Genomic DNA, 19,641 nt, shown 5'->3' with positions numbered 1-19,641 from the left:
TTAGAGGATCTTAGAGGATCTGGGTGACAAGTATGGTGAGGAAATGGTGATAGTCACAGGCTATTGGCCAGAAACAGATCACATGGCTGCTTCTCATTGCAAGGGAGCCTGGGAAGTACTGTCGAGCTGAGTGCCCAGGAGGAAAAGGGACAGGAGGTAGGGTGAGCAGCCCGACTTTCTTAGGCTTCAGCGGTGAGGAGACTCATCCAGGCCACATGAAAGGAGGAGGCACATCTCGCCTCCCATGCTCCTCCTTGTTTGAAAATTATGTGTGTCCTGGGCCAGTACCCCAGATAGGAGGGTATAGTGGGCTCAGATGGAAAGAGAGGATCAGGGGGGCAAACCCTTCTCATGCCAGGGCCATCCTGACCCTGACTGACTGGAGGAGCTGCAGGAGCCAGCCTGGGAGCCCCTTCCAGCACCAACTGCAAGATTCATCTGCCAGCTCCCACTCCCTTGCCCCATGACTTACTCTTGCTTTTTATCACCAGAAGAAAGTGGGCATGGGGACAAAACCAAAAAACAAAAAACGCGAACATCTGTGTTCTTCTAAGTTCACTTCCTTCTTCTGAATAGGAGTGAAACAAAATGAATGAGCTTTGCCACCGAGACACCTGATTTTTTTTCTCCTCTTCTTTCTCGTCTCTCCCTCTCTGCTACTTTTCAGACAAAACCTGCTACAATCCCCTCTTCAACTACGAGGACATGCAGGAGATCACCCAGCACTTCGCCGTCTGCCACGTGGACGCCCCTGGCCAGCAGGACGGCGCAGCCTCCTTCCCCGCAGGGTGAGAGGCCTCTTGCCCTCTGAGCTCTACAGCATGGAAATTCGGTGTCGGGGAGGGGTTCAGCTGCTTTGCTCTTTTAAATACTTTTTAGTTGTGGTAAAATATAAAATGTATCGTCTTAACCACTTTTTAAATTGTGGGAAGATACATAACATAAAAGTTAGCACTTTGACCATTTTTAAGTATATAGTTCAGTGGCATTAAGGACATTCAGACATTGTTGTGCAGCCATCACCACCATCTGTCTCCAGGACTTTTTCATCTTCCTGAACTGAAACAGCATACTCATCAGATGCTACCTCCCCATTCCCCCAGCTTCCTGCAAGGCTGGCGTTACCATAGGTGTGCTCAGCCTGGACAGGACTGAAGTGGAGGAGGACTTGACATGACCAAATAGTGTGGTGAAAACCTAGAAGGTTGTAGAGAAAAAGAGAGGGAGAGAAGTAACGTTGATGGATCACTTCCTGTGGGCTAGGCTTCATCATTCGTATTTAACGTTGTGGTTAATCCTTACAGCTAGCTCTGTGTGGTTGGTATTGTTAGCTGCATTTTCCAGATGAACATATTGAGGCACGGAGGCATTAACTACCTTGCTCAAGGTTGCACAGCTGAGGCCGGGCACGGTGGTTCACACCTGTAATCCCAGCACTTTGGGAGGCCAAGGTGGGCGAACCACCTGAGGTCAGGAGTTCGAGACCAGCCTGGCCAACATGGTGAAACCCTGTCTCCACTAAAAATACAAAAATTAGCCGGGTGTAGTGGCACGTGGCTATAATCCCCACCACTCGGGAGGCTGAGGCCAGAGAATCCCTTGAACCTGGGAGGCAGAGGTTGCAGTGAGCCGAGATTGTACCACTGCACTCCAGCCTGGGTGACAAAGCAAGACTCTGTCTCCAAAAAAGAAAAAAAGGTTGCACAGCTGAGAACCGGGGAGTTGGCTTTGGTCCTATCTACTGAGACGTGTATCCTCTTTGGAACATCAGGCTGCTTTAGTTGAGAGTGTTTACACTGCCTGGCCCTTGTCAGCTCGTGATCTGTATGGGCATGGCCGTTCACTTTCCCCTTGTGCAATTATGGTCAAGCTTGTTGGATCCCCCAATCAGCATCACGTTGGGGAGGCAGACCTCAGAGATACTCCCTCTTGTCCCTGCACCTGACGCTCTGATTAAACCAGGGCAGGAGCAGGTTCTTGGGTTTAAAGTCTTCCAGAAGGGGCCTTCTTGGCATTTGTAAATAGAAATCCTTTTTTAGTAGTGTTCAGAATTATCCTTAATAATTAACCTTTATCAGAGAGGAAGGGAAGGTACAGCCAACCATATGGGACCAGGACCAAAAATTAAAAGTATATTAAAACAGTGGGACATGGTTAATTGTTAACCAGCAGATAAAGCCAGAGGTATGTCAGTAAATCTATCTTTGGTTGGACCAATTGTGTGAAAGACTTGGGGGAAAGCTGAGACTCTTAGTTCCCCCTGGAGAAGTTTTACAAATATTCTGAGGCCTGAGCTCCACCCCCAGGAATTTTTATTCAGTTGGTCTGGATATTACAGGGTATTTTCCCCCTAGTTTACTAGGTGGTTTTTGTGTGCATCTGGTGGGACCCACTGTCAGAGTGGGACCTGACTTGTTTCTTCCTCCTGGAGTAGGGCAGAGGAGAGTGTGGGGCTTGGGAGGGGTGAGATGGAGTCTCCCAGGCCCTTTAAGGGTGAGCCCCCTATATCCTGAAGCTGAGACAGCAGAGCAGGGTGGGGGATCCCTGGCTGGGCTCCTCCTGGCTCTGGCTTCCACCATCTATCTATACAGGAGGGACCTTGGGAGTAGAATTCTGCTGCCCCCTTGCCTCACACCAGCCCTGGGCAACAGGGAAGAAACAGAGGGCCCTGCAATTAAGTGACTTCTCCAGTGTCACACCTTAGGAGCTGCTGGCTCCAAATTGAGGCGTGGCCATTTCAGAGGAGCTTCATGTCTTTGCCCCTCTTCTGCCCTGCGGCTTCTAACTCAGTGGTTCTGTTGATGTGGAGCTACACCATATGGGCTCTTCCTGGCTCTTCCCAGGGCATCTGAACACGCTGCTTCCCTGCCCACACGCTTTACTCATCAGGTTCCCATGACCCCTTCAGCGTCACTTCTTCTAAGAAGCCCTCCCTGATCACCTGATCACGGCAGGTCTCTTTCGATAGCCTTTGTTATGAGTCACACCCCCTGTTTCTGTTGACTTGAGGGCTGGCTCCTGTCCCGGTTTGCCTCTGCTTTGCTCACCGGCCCCTGCCATTACCTCACCAAGAGCCCGGCATGTGTGAGGATCAATCACTCCTCTGCGGATGGAACTCATTCATGCCTGATCTAATTCCTTCTCCCTGAGGTTGGAATTGTGAAATGCCTTCTAGTCAGTTTCTGCAACACTCTAGGCCCAAAACCAGACAAACCCAGTGAGGACATGTTTCTGGCTAACCATCTACTGTTCTCGTGAGACCAAGTGGCTCATCTCTCAGCCTCAGTGATATTTATAATCTTGCTGGGGGGAACATCCTAGCAGCCTTCTAGAGTTATTGTGGGAACTGAATGAGCTAATAATGCCCCAAAATGCGTCCATGGGACCTGACGCATAGGAAGCAATTGATAGTTAGGGTGTGCTGCAAGGGTCTTCTTGGAAGGAGGATGGGAAGGGACTAGACTGGGGGGTCTGGGTGCATGGGGCAGTCTGTTGCATGGCCCCCACCCTTCAAGCGTGTCCCTTTTTGGATTACCCGTTTCTCTCTGGGTGCTCACTAATGGCCTCTCTGTGTCATCCCCAGGTACATGTACCCCTCCATGGATCAGCTGGCTGAAATGCTTCCTGGAGTCCTTCAACAGTTTGGGTAAGAGCGAGGGACCAGCTCCTCCTCCGTTTGCAGAGAAACTTGGCTTCTAGCGTCTTCCTGCCCCTTGGCTTTGATCTGGACTGACCACTAAAATTAAGCTTGCAGTTTAAAGATGAGGCAAGAAATTAGCTTGTCACTCTGTGGACACTGTTCTTCACACGGTCTCTGAGCTCTGGTCTGCCTCCTGTAACTTCGTTTTTCCTCTTGCATGAATGTTATGTTGTGTGATGGCAGCCGCCCTACCCATTTGCTCTTGCCTCCTGTTCTTCCATTCCCTTCTCTTTCCCATGGAATGTTCTGGAATGGAGTTGCCTGAGACCTCAGCTTTTCTCTCCACACCCTCGTTTTTCCAGTGTTCATCTCTGTCTTGAGTCCTTCAAATAATGATAATTTCATGGTTCTTGCTCAATTTGTTTTCATTCCAAGTTTTAGAATCCAAAATAAAGCTTAAGAGTGGGAAGAGATGATGCCGTAACGGGCCTTCCCGAAATGTCAGACGGTCTCTCAGAGCCTGGGTGGCGGCCAAGAGGGAAGTGAGGATAAGGGGCATGGCTCTCCAAGGTCGGTCGTGGTCTCTGTCCAGTCCTAAAACATGGTAACCTCAGGGCTGTGCAGGCAGTCATGGCAGCATGCTCCCGCATTGCCTAGCCAGGCGGTCACCCTCAGGAAGTTCTAAGTGGGTCCTTGGGGGCTCCTGTCACTCTCTCCTTGTGTGACATGCATTTGTATTTCTGCTTCCAGGCTGAAAAGCATTATTGGCATGGGAACAGGAGCAGGCGCCTACATCCTAACTCGATTTGCCGTGAGTGCTTTGGCATTTTTTGAAAATCGCATTTTAAATAACATTTTAAGATGAAGGAAGACATTTGGAAAAAGCATTGAAAACCCAAAAGGGAAAAAGAAATGACCCGTATGCTCCACAGTTTTGTGTGTGTGTGTGTGTGGCACGTGAGTACTCATATATATACACATATATATATATGTGTGTGTGTGTATATATATGTATATACTCACAATCTTTTCTCTTCCTCCACTCTTGAGTGATACTGGACACATTCTTTTGTCATTGACTTTGTCTGCTTAGCCATCTAGTGAGGACGCTCCTTGCTCACTGAGTACTCTGCTGTGACACTGCTTTGTAACAGCTGTACAGGTTTTTGCAGTCAGGGTACTCCTGGTTCGTAACTGATTCTAAACTAGAATCAGACACAAGAAATTTTCATGACAGTTGTCACTGTTCTTTCTCTGGGCTCAGGTCAAAAGCCACTCTTCCTTTGTATCCTCACCAAGCAATTGTGTAAGAATGCAGCAATACTCATTTTGTTCATCCATAGGTATTTTGACTGCCTATGATTTGCTGGGCTTTGCTAGAGGTTAGGAATACTGACATAATTCTACAACATCCATCTTACAAAAAAAAAAAGAAAGAAAGAAATGCTGACATGAATACAAAATGGTCTGGCCATATAGACTCTCAGCAAATGAAAAAATGTCTCAACTGTACCCCAGGTGTACATATCTATATCTATATATATCTGCATCACATAATGACATTTCGGTCAATGACAGACTGCATATTTGACAGTGGGTCCATAAGATTATAATGGTTCATTTTTATGGTACCATTTTTATGTTTAGATTTGCTTAGATACATCAATACTTAGCATCATGTTGCAATTCCCTGCAGTGTTCGGTAGTGTCACATGCTGTACAGGTTTGTACAGCAAACCTGGGAGCAATGGGCTGTACTATACAGCCTTGGTGAGTTGTAGACTATACCATCTGGTGTGTGTAAGTACACTCTGAGATCTTCACACGATGACAAAATCTCCTAATGATCAATTTTCTCAGAAAGTATCCCTGTTACTCAGCGATGCATAACTCTGTGTGTGTGTTTATATATTCTGAAAGTAAGTAATACATTTGTTACTGCCACAGCTAGAGAGCATTTGTGTACCCTGTTTGATTGATGAGGTTGATGGTATATTACACGCATTTGACAGCTGGGGAAGCTGAGCCTCCATGGGTTGAAGTGACTTGCCCAAGGCAGGTCTGCAAAGCGGTGGGCTTCCTACTTCTTCTGCACTTCCTCTTTCTCCTTCCCACTCTCTCTAGGACCCGATCCCGTGTCTGCTGTTCTGGAACCTCAGTTTTGCATGGGGTGGGGCCAGGGAGCAGCAGCTTGCTCTGCTGCCCACACTGCCTTTTTCTGGGTACTTCTCTCAAGCTTCGGTTTGCCTTGGAAAGTTCCTAGTGTTTTAGATTGCTGGGATGTCTGTCTCACTTTGTGTCTTGAATCGCAGCTAAACAACCCTGAGATGGTAGAGGGCCTCGTCCTTATCAACGTGAACCCTTGTGCGGAAGGCTGGATGGACTGGGCCGCCTCCAAGGTGAGGTGGGGGCCTGTCAGGCAGACGGAGTCCCTGCAGGCAGAGGGACAGGTGCACACAGCCTCTGGCTGGGGGAGCCCTGGAGCTACGAGCTCTCTCTTTACCCACTCCTCCACTACCCTCTACTGCCCACTCCAGTTCCGTCTGCTTTGCTTAGAACAGTACACATGACCTCAGCCGTTTACCATTCAGAAGACTTAAATACCACCAAACTGTCTCAGCCAGGGAAAGCCGTGGGATCCAGGTCCCTGAGCCAGCTTGGATAAGCATTGCTTGGATTAATGAGTATTAGCTGGGTACCTAACTTGTGCCAGGCTTTGGTCAAGATACTGAGCATCTTGAAGAACAAAACTTCTTAAGATGAACAAGACAAAAGCCTCTAATCTTAGGAATTCATTCACATATTATTAAAGAAAAATAAATGTCTATTTAGTGTGCCACAACATTTTACGATAATAATTAGCTAACGTAGATTGAGAGTTTACCATGTGCTAGTTTTGTTCTACATTGCTGTATGAGCATTACCGCAGTTAATCTTCACAGTAACTCTAGGAGGTGAGAATTTTTATCACCGTTTCAGAAGTGAGGACTCGGTGTGGCTCAGGGGATTGTCCCGGGCCACATAAAGCTAGGCAGTAGAATGGGGACTGGATGCAGCTTGCTTTGACTTCGTGGTTTGTGGATCTGACCATCCTTGCCCCTGGGGCTCCTGTCTGGGGTGGGAGACAGGCAAGCCTGGCCAGCAGGTTGGGCTGCCTGGAGGAAAAGGGACCTGTGCTGTCTTGGGAAGCTCTGCCTTGAATGGTGTCCTAAGGTTCCTTGTTTATCTTTTAAAAATTGTCATTGTGGTGTTTTTGTTTTTGTTTTTTGGCCCTGTGAAGGCCTCAGTGTTTGCCAAGGAGATGGGCAGGTCATTCCAGTTGAAATAGGACAAAGCTGAAGTGATCTCAGCTTTTCATTTTGCAAGTGCATTTTTGCCAAATTTTGGGTGGCTGCCAGGGACCGAGGGTTTGAAGGGGCCGTGCCTCTTGCCCCATCCTCCGCCCCGTCCTAGCCTCTATGGTTTTGTGTTTGTTCTTTGAACATTCCTCCAGAATGCAGGAGCCCTTCCCTCCTGCCTGTATGACATTCGGGAGTGGAACACGCTTCTGTTTTTCATTTGATTTTCCAGCAAAGGAAGTGACATTCCAGTCCACCCGCTGTGCTTCGTGATCGCTGTTCTGAGCCAGACTCGAAGGTCTGGCGGTGTCGACCACTGGCTAATGTGAAGCCTGGGGAATGTCTGCGGGGCTTTAATAGCTGTAGTACTCCCTTCGTTTTCAACCCCAGCCTCTTGAGTACCAGGCATTGCTATTAAACACTGTGATATGTGCAGTTACTTCTTGCACTCCTCACCTTGACTTTGTGGCCTTGAAGTTCCTGGCACTCCCATTTCCAGACTAGAAGTCTGAGACCCAGAGGTATGCAGACTGCCCAGTGCCACACAGCTGGGCTGTGGCAGGCAAGGGCCAGCCAAAGACCCTTAGGTCTAGAGCTTCTCTGCTACTTAGTTTTGCCCAATGCTTTGGTCAGCACACATTTATGGAGCTCCTGCTGTATCCTACCATTTATAGAGCTCCTGCTGCAAACCTAGTCACTGGGGAGAGGGAGCAAAAAGAAGATTGTCAGTGTCTTTGGTAATGTCAGTATACATAGAAAGGGGAAAGTGGCTTGGAGATGAGAGAGAGGGATAGTTGGGAGCCAAGCATATCCTGGGGCGTAGACAGGGGAGTTCAGTGTGTTTTTAGAAGAGGTGAATGGACGGCCCTCTTTGCTGAGGACTTGGTGAATGTTTTGAGCAGGGTAAGCTAGCAGTAGCTGGATCTTTATTCAGCGCTCATTTGCTGTGGATTTCTTGTGCATGGGTCTCTGAAAATAAGGAATTGGATATAGTCCCAGGCCCTGCATTTGGGGGGTCAGGTCCAGGAGGGAACTGGAGACAGGAACTGAGTTTCTATCAAGGGGATGTCCTTGAGGGCTGCATGCAGAGGGGAGTCTGGCAATACCACTCTCCCCGCAGGGAAGTGGGGTTTTGCTGACTTTGTTCACTACTGTTAGCTGCTGGCTTCTAATCCACCCACTTTACTCCTCCCTAGATCTCCGGATGGACCCAAGCCCTGCCAGACGTGGCGGTGTCGCACCTCTTTGGGAAGGTGAGTCGTGTGGCCTGGCGTTCTGCTGTTCCTGCTGAGCGACGCACTGTGTGGTGCTCAGCACAGGGCCCCATGGGGGGGTGGAGAGAACGAGACACAATCAACTGGGGGCCGCCGCGCTGGTGCTCGTGAGATAATGTGACATTATTCATTCATAAGCAACAAGTCATTCATTCTCTCTTTTTATATGTGTCTTTGAAAAATGGCTGATTGAAGTACAATTAACTGCACATATTTAAAGGGCAGAATTTGCTAAATTTGACATGTGTATACATTTGTAAAACCATCACTGTAATCAGAATAACGTCTCCATCACCCCAAGAGTTTCCTTGTGCCTCTCGATAATCCTCTTCTCCCTCCTTCTCAGGCAACTTGGATCTGCATTGGCCCCTAAAGATTGCTTTGCAATTCCTAGATTTTTATATAAATGGCATTATACAGTATGTACTCTTTTTTTGGTCTGGCTTCTTTCACTCAGCATAACCGTTTTGAGATTTGTCCATGTTAATGAGTGGATCAATAGTTTATTCCTAGTCTGGGTGCAGTGCTCATTCCTGTAATCCCAGCACTTTGGGAGGCCATAGCAAGAGGATTGCTTGAGCACAGGAGTTCAAGACCAGCCTGGGCAACGTAGCGACACCTTGTCTCTACAAAAAAATTAAAAATTGGCCAGACATGGTGATGCATGCCTATAGTCCTCGCTGCTTGGGAGGCTGAGGCAGGAGGATCGCTTGAGCCCAGGAGTTTGAGGTTACAGTGAGCAGTGGGCTATGATTGCCCCCTGTATTCCGCCTAGGTGACAGAGAGACCCTGTCTCTTAAAAAACAGTGTATTCCTTTTTAGTGCTGAGAAGTATATTCCCTTTTATGTATGTGCAACAGTTTGTTTTTCCATTCACCTGTTGATAAGACCTTTGGGTTGTTTCCAGTTCTGGGCTGTTATAAATCTGGTCTATAGCAGACATGTCCATGGAGTTAGCTGTGTGCTGGACTCAGTCCTAAGAGCTTCACAAGTATTAGCTATAGGACTAGGATTCCACCCAGGTGCTCTGTGACCTGGGTGATAAATTCTGTTCTCATTCCCAGTTTATGGAAGAGGAAACAGACCAGAGACGTTGAGTGACTTGTGTAGGGTCTCTGCCAGGGAGAGGTGGGGCCAGTATTTGTACCTATGAATCTGGCTTCATTCTGGCAACCGCAGCAGGATGGCGGCTGCGTGTGCTGCTGCCTGGCTCTTAGATGAGCTGCTCTTCTGCAGAGTCACCCCACTGAGGGGGAGTGAGCCAAGCTCCTCACAGCATGCTAGAAGTGAGCGGTTGTCGTCTTATCAGCCCAGCCTACCTGGCCGCAGACATTGGTTTTATGTCTCTAGCTGGGGCCAGCTGTCCTCGGGAAGTGTGTGCCATGGGCTTGGTTGCAAGCCCAGGGTCTGGAAAACCCCTTGGTTGCCTGAAATTGCAGTGACCTGCTTTGCTTATATACCACTGTCTGCTTCTGAGCTAACGTGTGTGACCATCTGACACTCCTGTGAGTCCTGGGGAAACAGGCCCCACTCTGGAGTTGGCAGGTGTACCAGGGAACAGAGGCCCCACTCTGGAGTTGGCGAGTGTATGAGGGAAACAGAGGCCCCACTCTGGAGTTGGCGAGCGTACTAGGGAACAGAGGCTGCACTCTGGAGTTGGCGAGCGTACCGGGGAACAGAGGCTGCACTCTGGAGTTGGCAGGTACAACTGCTGGGTTTGCCCGTTGTGTTGGTTTCCTGTGGCTTCTGTAACAAATTACCACAAACAGGATGGCTTAGAACAATGAAAGTGGGCTGAGTGCGGTGGCTCACGTCTATAATCCCAGCATTTTGGGAGGCCGAGGCGAGTGGATCACCTGAGGTCAGGAGTTCGAGATGAGCCTGGCCAGCATGGTGAAACCCTGTCTCTACTACAAATACAAAATTAACAGGGTGTGGTGGGCACCTGTGATCTCAGCTACTCAGGAGGCTGAGACAGGAGAATCACTTGAACCTGGGAGGCAGAGGCTGCAGTGAGCTGAGATTGCACCATTGCACTCCAGCCTGGGTGAGACAGAGGGAGACTCTGTCTCAAAAAAAAAAAAAAAAAAAGAAAAACACACACACACACACACAAGAAAAGCAAAAGTGTATTCTCTCACAGCTCTGAGTCTAAAACTCTGACATCAAGTGCTGGCAGGGCCGCCCCTCTGCCACAGGCTCTAGGGGAAATTCGTCCTGGCTTCTTACTGTTCCAGGTCGTTGTCAGCATTCCTTGGCTAGTGGCTGCTCACGCTGCTCTGTGCCTGTCTTCAGATGGTCTTCTCCTCTGTGTCTATTTCAATTCTCCCTCTCCTTCCTCTTTTAAGGATACTTTCCATTGGACTTCATCCCCGCTCATGTAATCCAGGACGATCTCATATCAGGATCCTTAATTAATTACACCTGCAAAAACCCTTTTTCCCAGCAAGTTTGCATTCCCAAGTTCAAGAGATTTGACATGGACATATCTTCTGAGGGCCACGGCTTAGCCCACCAGAGTCCTCTTTCCCCTTTTACGATTCATTCCACAGTGTGTGTGATACGTTTTCCCTGTCCTGAGTGTGTAATCTGAAGCTGATAGGAATTGGGAAAAATTCACAGCCACTGTCTCTGTTTCACTGGAGAAGGGATGTCACACATGGCGTTGAGCATCTGATCTGATGGTACCCCAAGTTATTTGGAGACTGGTTGGTCTGGCCGTAATGTCTGAGGGTGCCCCTAGATCACTACAGTTGGTTTTGATGTGAAATCCCAGCATAATTCCTGACAGTCTTTTCCAGACTTTGCTCTTAGTAGCCAGTTGACCTCCTTGCTCCCTAAATGATTCTGGGCTGTTGGACGCAGCTCAAGCTTGACACCGGCTTTCTTTGACCCCCAACTCCAACTTCTCATCTGGTTGCCGCTGGTCACATCAGACCCCTGTGTGAAACCTACAGTGTCTGCCCTCGTACAAATGAGAAACAGAGCAAACAAGTTGTTTGTCACAAATGACATTCAAAAAGCACCCAGAGATGGGAGCCTGAGGCCAGCTTCCCCAAGGCTCTGGTTGGCCGCAGTGGGAGTTGCAGTTGCCCTTCTTTTCAGCAACTTCCTGTTGCGTGAGTTGGTTTTGCTTTTCAAGCATGAAAAACTTCTTTTCAACTCTTTCTATTGGAAAATAATTACTGACATTTGCATCCAATTGTTACTATTGGTAGAGGTGAGAACACAACTTCCACTAAGTCCTACAATCTAGTGAAGTGTAGGCAACATTCTCTCTCTTCCCTTTTTTTTTTTTAGAGACATGTGGGGCTCAGAAAGGTTAAAAGATTTGCCCACGAGCGGGGCAGTGATGAAGCTAAGTTCTAGATCCAGGGTGTCTGACTTCAGCTTGAAACTCCCTAATTAATGGGTTTGGAAGGGTGGGGTGTGGCCTTTCCAGGATGGGCTGTCTTTTCTGCTCCCAGCGGATAGTGAAAGCCCTGTCTGCACCGGGGTGGGTGTGCTGCTTCCCCGAAGGGTTTTTTTTCTTTCGATCCGTCGCTGTCTTGTGGATTAGGTATTATTATCTTTATTTTGTATCCAAATAACCTGGAGAACGAGAGAGTAGTGACCAGCCCAGGGCCACAGTGCAATGAAGACCGTCTTCTCACCTCTCTAAATGCAGGAAGAAATGCACAGTAACGTGGAGGTGGTCCACACCTACCGCCAGCACATCGTGAATGACATGAACCCTGGCAACCTGCACCTGTTCATCAACGCCTACAACAGGTATGGGGATGTTGTTCAGCCACATCACTGCTATTTATGAGGTGTCTTCTGTAGATCCAAAATATGGGGCAGGTGAGAAGGCGGGTATAAAATGAGTGGAAGAGGTAGGCTCTGAGTTTGAGCAAATAGATTCATAGGACAGGTGTCCCCAGGAAGGACACCTGGCCTGTAAGCTGGTTCCTGGAGTTCAGCTCGTCTTGCAGGGATCTGAACAAACACGCCAGACCACTGGGGGTGCAGACGTGAGAGGGACGCAGTCGCACACTCAGAGGGTTGAGCGTAAATGTGTGTGCCCACTGCTGACCTTCACAAAAGGCCAAATGTAAGAAGAGCTAAGTGAGAGACCAGCAAAGCACTCCTGGAGGCTGGGAATAATCCAGGCAGGCTTCTGGGAGTTTGTCATTCCAAGGATAAGGAGGACCTGAACACGGCCTTTGCCTAAGGCATGGCCCTCTCAACCAGCACTAGGTGCTTATCTGCACTCAGCTAGGGGAGGAGAGAGCTCAGGGCCATTGGTGTCAGCCAGAGACTCTGTAGTCTTCCAGAGAGCTCACTCAACCTGCTGAGCTAGCTCTGCCACGCTCCCAAAACAGGAGATAGAAGTAAGCCTCATAGTGTTTATCTCTGCTCGGATGTTAATAACGTGACTTCTTGACATTAACATTTGTAACAGAGCTTAGTATTTGCCTCCTTTTACAATCCTGCCCTCATCTCAGTGGTAACATCCTCACTATGTGACTGAAGAAACAGAAGCCCGGCCGTGCGTTCACGTAGCAAACACTTCCTGAGAGCTGGAGTGAGTCAGGCATTCATCTGGGTGCTGGAGACACAGGAGACCAGCACAACCCACAGACTCCACACTCTTAACTTGCCTGCACAGATAGCGCAGTAATTAACTGACCCCTCTCAAAATCCCACTCTGAAGGTCCTGGTAGTATTGTCATTTCCTGTTGAGGAAGCAGAGGCACAGAGAGGTCCTGTGTTCTCCCCAAGGCCACACAGCTAGAAAGTGGCAGAGCATGATTTGGATCCTGCTTGTCTAACTCCAGGCTGTGAGTTGGGAAAGAGCTTCTCATGTTGGGAGCTGCAAGATCGCAGAAAGGGTGGGTGACTGCGTGCAGGGAGGGTGGTCGTCACTGGGCCAGGCCCACACTGGGTCTCACACACACTAGTGCAGTGGGAAAGCACCACAGGGTTTGAGACAGAGAATGGAAAGATGAGGCCTGAGTTTTAAAGAGATCATTTGGGTGCTTTATAGAGGACTCAGAGCTGGTGAGGCTGGGACTTAAACTAAGGGGCTGCGAGAACATTTGGGAGGTGGCCCCTCTGTCAGGTGGGGGCTCTGACTAGGGGGACAGGGAAGGCAGGGGCCCTCTGTGGTGGAAGACCTGACATGTACTCCTGGAAAAAAAAGCCACACAAATATTTGTGACAAAATGAGGGGGACTCTGCTTGAAATGCATGGGTCCTGCTGTCCCTCTAACTAGGTCTGTGGACACCAAGAGGGTGTGGAGCGCTGAAAGCCACAGGGCCTCTCGCAAGTTGGGGATGTGGGTGGTTTGCCAGAATGGCCACTGGCAGGACCTCCTGGGCTTGGCTGGATGGGAGTGGGAGCTTTCTCCAGGGGAAGACTGCTCATGCTAATGATGCATTTGTTTCCTGCAGCCGGCGTGACCTGGAGATTGAGCGACCAATGCCGGGAACCCACACAGTCACCCTGCAGTGAGTGGCTTTTCTCTCGCCCAGCACTTGCAGTCAGGGCTGCCGCCTGTGAATGTGGCCTTGCTGGCAGGGCCTTCTTTCTGAGTGTGGCAGGACATTGTGTCAGTGAGACCTGGGTATATTCCACCCAGAGACTGAGTGATACACAGCCTGACTTGGATTTCTCCCTGTGCTGGTGGCCTCAGTTTCTAGGGTGTCTCCATGACATAGGCCTTTGATCTTGGAGAAAGATTGTTGATTGTACTTGGGACAGCATTTATTAAGCACCTACTACATCAATAACTGTGTGAGGCTTTGTTCCATGAAGCCTAGGGATAGACAGCACAGGACACAGTCTTACAGTGCTCTGTATGTCTAGGAGGAAAAGACAGTCGTGGACAGAACTAACTGGGTTTCCACCAGTAATGATGGTGTCTTTTTGTGGCTGAGTGTGCCACGTTCTGTGACACTTGGGAACCTGGCACGTCATTGCCTTTGTCCTTCATGCTGTTCTCGTTTTGGTCTTGATTACCAGCTAAGTCCTGCTCATCCATCCTTGAGGAGAAGATGCTTTAAAATAAAAGCATTGGGGCACAGAAGTTCCCTGGCTGAAATTCATACTAAGTTGTAAAGGACTAGTAACCAGTTTTATCCTAAGATCAAAGGAGAATGAAGTAAAAGAGCAAAGGGTGTTGGGGAAACCAAAATGACACTGTTGTAGAATGCAGGCCCCGGCCTGACAGGCCTGGGAGTGGGACAGTCTTTAAAGGAACCTTGTGCTAATTCTCCGCTCTGTCCCTGACCCCAGGTGTCCTGCTCTGTTGGTGGTTGGGGACAGCTCGCCTGCCGTGGATGCCGTGGTATGTAGAAATCACAGCTTCTGTGATTAAACACAGTTTCTGTGTTTAATTCAACAGGCAAAGTCTGGTTGACTTTGTTGAAGTGGCCCTGCCTGCCCCTTCTCTCCTCTGCCCCATCAGGGCAGGTGATGTTTCTCTGAAATGCCATATTGGCCTTTGGGCAGAGGGCCCAGCCACTAGTCTGTTTCCCTGGTGGCTGCCAGCCCTGGTTGCCTGGCAGTGTCTCCTCTCCCAGGTCCCCTCACCCTCCGATCTTTGTTTATATGGGCGTGTTTGCCACTTGGCTTCCTGGCCAGGAGACTCGCCTCTTATTTGGGAAGCAGATGGATCTTTCCAAACTGATTGGTGCCTGAGGAGCTGGCAGGTGAGAGAGGCACTGGGAGGCAGGGCTTAGGAAAGCTTCCTGACTCCTTTCACCCCTTAACTCCCACCTGCAACTTTGTGGCAGCAAAGAGAGGACTCTGCCTTTCAGACAACCCCACAGCTGGGGAGATGGAAGACTTAGGGGCTATGGATCAGAGTCCTGCAGTACTGCCAGGCCTTGTGCAGTGATCTTCAGAGTGACGTTTGCGAATGTTCATGTAGTAAATACTTGGCATGCCTTAACGAACCGTGAATTTCTTACGGGCTGACCAACTGGAGATAATCATGAGATACATCAATAGAGATACACTGTTCAGATCAAGGGAGGTAATAGTTTTACTTTAGGCATTTTGAACATCGTGGGTTACATGTGGGTATTCTTCCCAATTCCGGATGCCCCTTTCGAGAGGGTCACTGACAAAATGAAGAGAGAAGCCAGCTTGGTCAGCGTGATTTTACATGAAGAATAGTTGTTAGATCTGGGAATGTTAAAACTGTAGAATCTCTGGCAGCTGCTGGTTAAACAAGGATATTTATTTAGCAGATATTTCTGCAGTACTGTTTACATTTCAGCTAATCTTCATAACAACCCTTTGAAAAAAGATATTATCTCCATTTTATTGATGAGGAAACTGAGGCCCAAAGAAGTTAAATAACTTATCCAAGTTGTCACAGGTGGTAATGGCAAGGCTTGGATTTAAAGCCACATCTGCTGAATCCCAAACCCCACATACTTTCTTTGCCAGCAGAAATACTGGAGTTTCTGGTGACAGCGGCAGAGTGGCAGGGAAGGGGGAGATGTTTTGACTTTGGCTTCACGTAAAGAATTAACAGATTTCCTCCCTCTTGTGCAGGTGGAGTGCAACTCGAAATTGGACCCAACAAAGACCACTCTCCTCAAGGTACAGGGAAAACAACGGGGGTTTGTGTTTGTTATTTCTTAGAAACTCACGTTTTCTGCAACATTGAGTTAGGCTTGAAAAAGGCAAGACACAGGATCAGAAACTGTAGAGTTAATGATTTAATGTATCTGTTTATGAACATCTGTTTATGAACACCTGTTGGGTGCCGACTGGCGATCTGAGGCTGCAAAGATGAAGGATTCTTCTGTGGCACTGCAGGAAGCAACAGGCTGCTGGTCTGAGGGTTTTGGGGATAGAGAGACCAGGGATGACTTGGCAGGGGCCCTCCATAGGCTGGGGCCAGCACATTCCTCCAAGAGGGGCTCTGCTTGTCACAATAAGAGAAGACGAGACGTCCCACGGCCGGGGAAGGTCAGGACTTTCTCCAGCAAGTTCTTCTGAGCACATGGTGCGCTAGCTCGCTCGCAGCTGGATTGGGGGGTCTGTGGCAACCTCTGCCAGTCCCTTGCCAGTTATGACTGATTGCACAATGCACACCACCGGCTGTTTGTGGCAGCCTCGTCCGGAGATGCAGCACAAGAGTGGGAACCTTTCAGAGGGGCCTCTCAGCCCCGGTGCACCCCTGCAGGGGCAGGTGGCCAGGAGGGACCTGGGTGGAGATGAGGCGGCTCCCTTGCCCTGGGGGAAGGACAAGGAAGTGGCATCTGTAGGTCACCGTGCCCTCAACTTCCCCCTTAGAAGCAGAATGCCTTTGAAAGGCATGTGGGGGGTGTCCGATACTTATTGAGTGGGAGGCTGTTTTCCTGTATTGGGCTCTTTACGTAGATCTTCTTTCAAGATTCCCTCAGAAGGAAATTGCAAGATTAGAAGCTGCTGGGCGTCAAGCTTGCATAATGCCGTACTTTGAGGGCGTTTGTCACAAGTATCGCAAAATGGGTGGCTTAAAGCAACAGATATTTATTCCCTGATAGTTCTGGAAGCTGAAAGTCTGAAATCAAGGTGTGGGCAAGGCCGTGCTCCTTCCGCGCTGGGGGAGAATGCTGCCTGCCTCTGCCAGCTTCTGGTGGCTGCTGGCCACACTTGATGCACCTTAGCTGGTAGATGCATTGCTCTAGTCTCTGCCTCCGTCCTCACGCAGCACTCTCCCTATTGTATCACTGCGTCTGTGTCCAAACTTCCTTCTTTTAATCACATCAGCCATTAGATTTAGGGTCCACTCTAATCCAATGTGACCTCATCTTAACTTGATTGTACCTGCAAATACCCTGTTTCCAAGTACGGCCACGTGGATAGGTACTGGGGTTAGGACTTAGGTATGTCTATTTGGGGGACACAATTCAACTACACGCTACAGCAAAGGGTAGGTGGCCTGACTGAGGTCGGGTGGCCGATCTGATGGTAGACCCAGAAACAGAACTCACTCAGGCCTGATTCTGGAGACTTCCACAGAACCAGCCTCATGTGCCGAGTGCCCCGCCTGGAGGGAACATTTTGGCATCCTGCTCCCTGCATGCTGGTTGGGCTGAGGCCTGCCGCACGTCAGTGTCGCTTTGTGGCTAGTGTTGGGTGTCCAGACTTGAGGTGCCTGGGCTGTAGGATGCCCACAGCCTCACCACTCCCACGAACTCCTCCAGCCCCATTTCACCCCAGGCCACCCTCCCCACAGCCTCCCCCTGCTCCCTTGCCGTCAGCCCTGCTCATGTCCAGTCTGGCTGCACGCTCTCACAGGCTGCAGTGGCCTCTTGAGGTTCGGAGATTTCACAGGGACTTTGAACATCCACCATTTAGAAAGGGTACCAGTCAGGAGCTGAATCCGGCCTGAAGACCCAAATTCAACCACTTCCTTTTGAGGGAACAAAGGGAATATCTGAAAAGGGCCTTCTTTATCAAACCCTTTCGGGTCAGACAGATCCTGGCCTGGAACCTTGCGAGTTCCTTAAGCTCTTTCTGGCCCAGTTTCTGCCTGTAAAATGGGACAGCTGTACCTTCCATGGTTCTTGGGGAATGGAGTGAAATTATCTATGGGGCCTAGCGTAGTGCCTGGCACATAGTAAGCTGCAAGTGTTGGTTGCCACGGGGACACCAGCAACCTTGCTTGGTGGGGCTGGAATGCTCCCTACCCACGGTCCACGCTGTTCCTCCTTTGTAAGGCAGGACAAGGCAGGGCAGGGCAGCGGGCAGATGGGCACCCTTTCAGAACAAGCTTAGCGCAGATGGCCTTGGCTGTGGTGTTTGGCACTAACCAGCTTCCCTGTCTCCTAGATGGCGGACTGTGGCGGTCTCCCACAGATCTCCCAGGTGAGTGCCACCTTGGCTTTTGCATTACCCAGCTGTCGCCTCTCCCTGGGTGGAGTGCCTGTGCCTCTGTGACACCTGTTCCCTCATCGCCTTGCTGTGACATCGGATGACAGTTTGTGGACTGTTGGGAAAAGGTGCTATATAGGAGGACTCTGATGCCCTAGGAGCCAACCCTTGTGGAGTGGGTGATACTGCGGTTCACAGCGGTTGGGGGATTTGCCAAGTAGACACACCTTGGTCATCATGGATCAGAATCTAGGTGTGTCTGCCCCAAAGACCATGGGCTTCTGCTGGAGTGAAGGGCCCCGAGAAGCTCCAGCCCAGAGCAGAGGGACATGGAGGAGAGGAAGCCAAATTGTGTGTGTGTGTATGCGTGTGTGTGTATGCGTGTGTGTGTGCATGTGTTTGCAGGTGTGCATGTGTACACATGTCTGTGTGTGTGCATGTGTAAATGTGTGTGCACGTGTACAAATAAACACATTGATCAACGTAATGTGTTTGCTGCGTAACCGATCCCTTCAGTTTCCCCTCCTATAAAGAATCTCACCAACCTGACAAGTAAACTTCTAATCTGTTGTCTTATAATTTTATATCCTGATAGTTTTGTGTTCTATCTTAAAATGAAGTGGAGTTTTCTGTCATCTTTTTGATCCAAAACCTGCCCTGCCTCTTTCTTCCTCCTTTTTCCCTTTCTCTACGTAAAATGAGAACAGATGTAACCCTGGTCATAATTAAAAGAATTTTCACAGCTTCAGAGGAGTTCAACTAGCACAGGCTTCAGGGACACCAGCGCAGGGAGGAGCAATTCCTGTGTAACACTGTCGTCCTTGTGCCCTTGCAAGTTGGGTGTATGTTTACACAGGGTTTTCCCATCCTTGATTAAATTAGGTCCTTGCAATAGTACTCAGAGGTGGGAAGAGCAAGCATTTTATCCCAGTGTCACAGAAGAGGAAACTGAGGCCAGAAGTTGAGAGAGATTGCCCATGATTACTGGAGCTAAAACGGGGCCCAGGAATTCTCATTCCAAAGCCTGTGTTCTTGGTTCTCTTCATCATCTTGAACACAGGCGTCCCTGTTCCCTGCAGCCCTGACCTGCTTCTCTTGTCTCTTTCTTCCGCTGTCACACAAATTCCAGAGGGCAATTTGAGCATAGCCTGTCTTTTAAATGTCACTTGGCTCTTTGTGGAGTCCTGGCAGGAGTTGGTGGAGAGCAGGGAGGGGATCAGCCCAGCCTCTACCAGTGCCCTCTCACTGCCTCAGGAGAATAGGACCCAGGGCACTGGATAGAACAGTTGGAATTAACTGAAGAACAGATATGCCTTGCATGTATGCCCGTGATACTTGAGCATTCACCTCCTAGTTTACGTTAAATGAACTGAGAGAACTGGCAGAACTGGATGTGGTCTCAGTGTGCCATACACAGTTCACTTAAAGTAACCCAGTGAGCTGTTAATTAATTGGTTTGTCTACCCATCCAGTGAACCATCCAGCCATCATCCGTTCATTCTTCTCCATATCCTTTCTTCCTTTTAT

General features: G+C 49.2%; 1 protein-coding gene across 2 annotated transcripts in view; it reads left to right on the top strand.

Moving 5' to 3' along the window:
- The window catches only part of NDRG1 (N-myc downstream regulated 1), a 60,309-nt gene that overhangs the window by 34,992 nt on the left and 5,676 nt on the right, over window positions 1-19,641 (top strand). For both annotated transcript variants that reach the window (XM_031935920.1, XM_023223621.2), the window contains exons 5-14: window positions 668-788; window positions 3,584-3,646; window positions 4,391-4,451; window positions 5,953-6,039; window positions 8,175-8,231; window positions 11,920-12,023; window positions 13,689-13,745; window positions 14,533-14,584; window positions 15,802-15,849; window positions 18,073-18,108. In XM_031935920.1, the coding sequence (XP_031791780.1) occupies window positions 668-788; window positions 3,584-3,646; window positions 4,391-4,451; window positions 5,953-6,039; window positions 8,175-8,231; window positions 11,920-12,023; window positions 13,689-13,745; window positions 14,533-14,584; window positions 15,802-15,849; window positions 18,073-18,108 (686 nt within the window). The remainder of the gene's footprint in view (window positions 1-667; window positions 789-3,583; window positions 3,647-4,390; window positions 4,452-5,952; window positions 6,040-8,174; window positions 8,232-11,919; window positions 12,024-13,688; window positions 13,746-14,532; window positions 14,585-15,801; window positions 15,850-18,072; window positions 18,109-19,641) is intronic.

This window comes from Piliocolobus tephrosceles, chromosome 7 (assembly GCF_002776525.5).
Source record: "Piliocolobus tephrosceles isolate RC106 chromosome 7, ASM277652v3, whole genome shotgun sequence".
Classification (NCBI taxonomy): Eukaryota; Metazoa; Chordata; class Mammalia; order Primates; family Cercopithecidae; genus Piliocolobus; species Piliocolobus tephrosceles.
The sequence above is the reverse complement of the archived record's forward strand: the minus strand, read 5'-3'. Positions and strand labels throughout refer to the sequence as shown.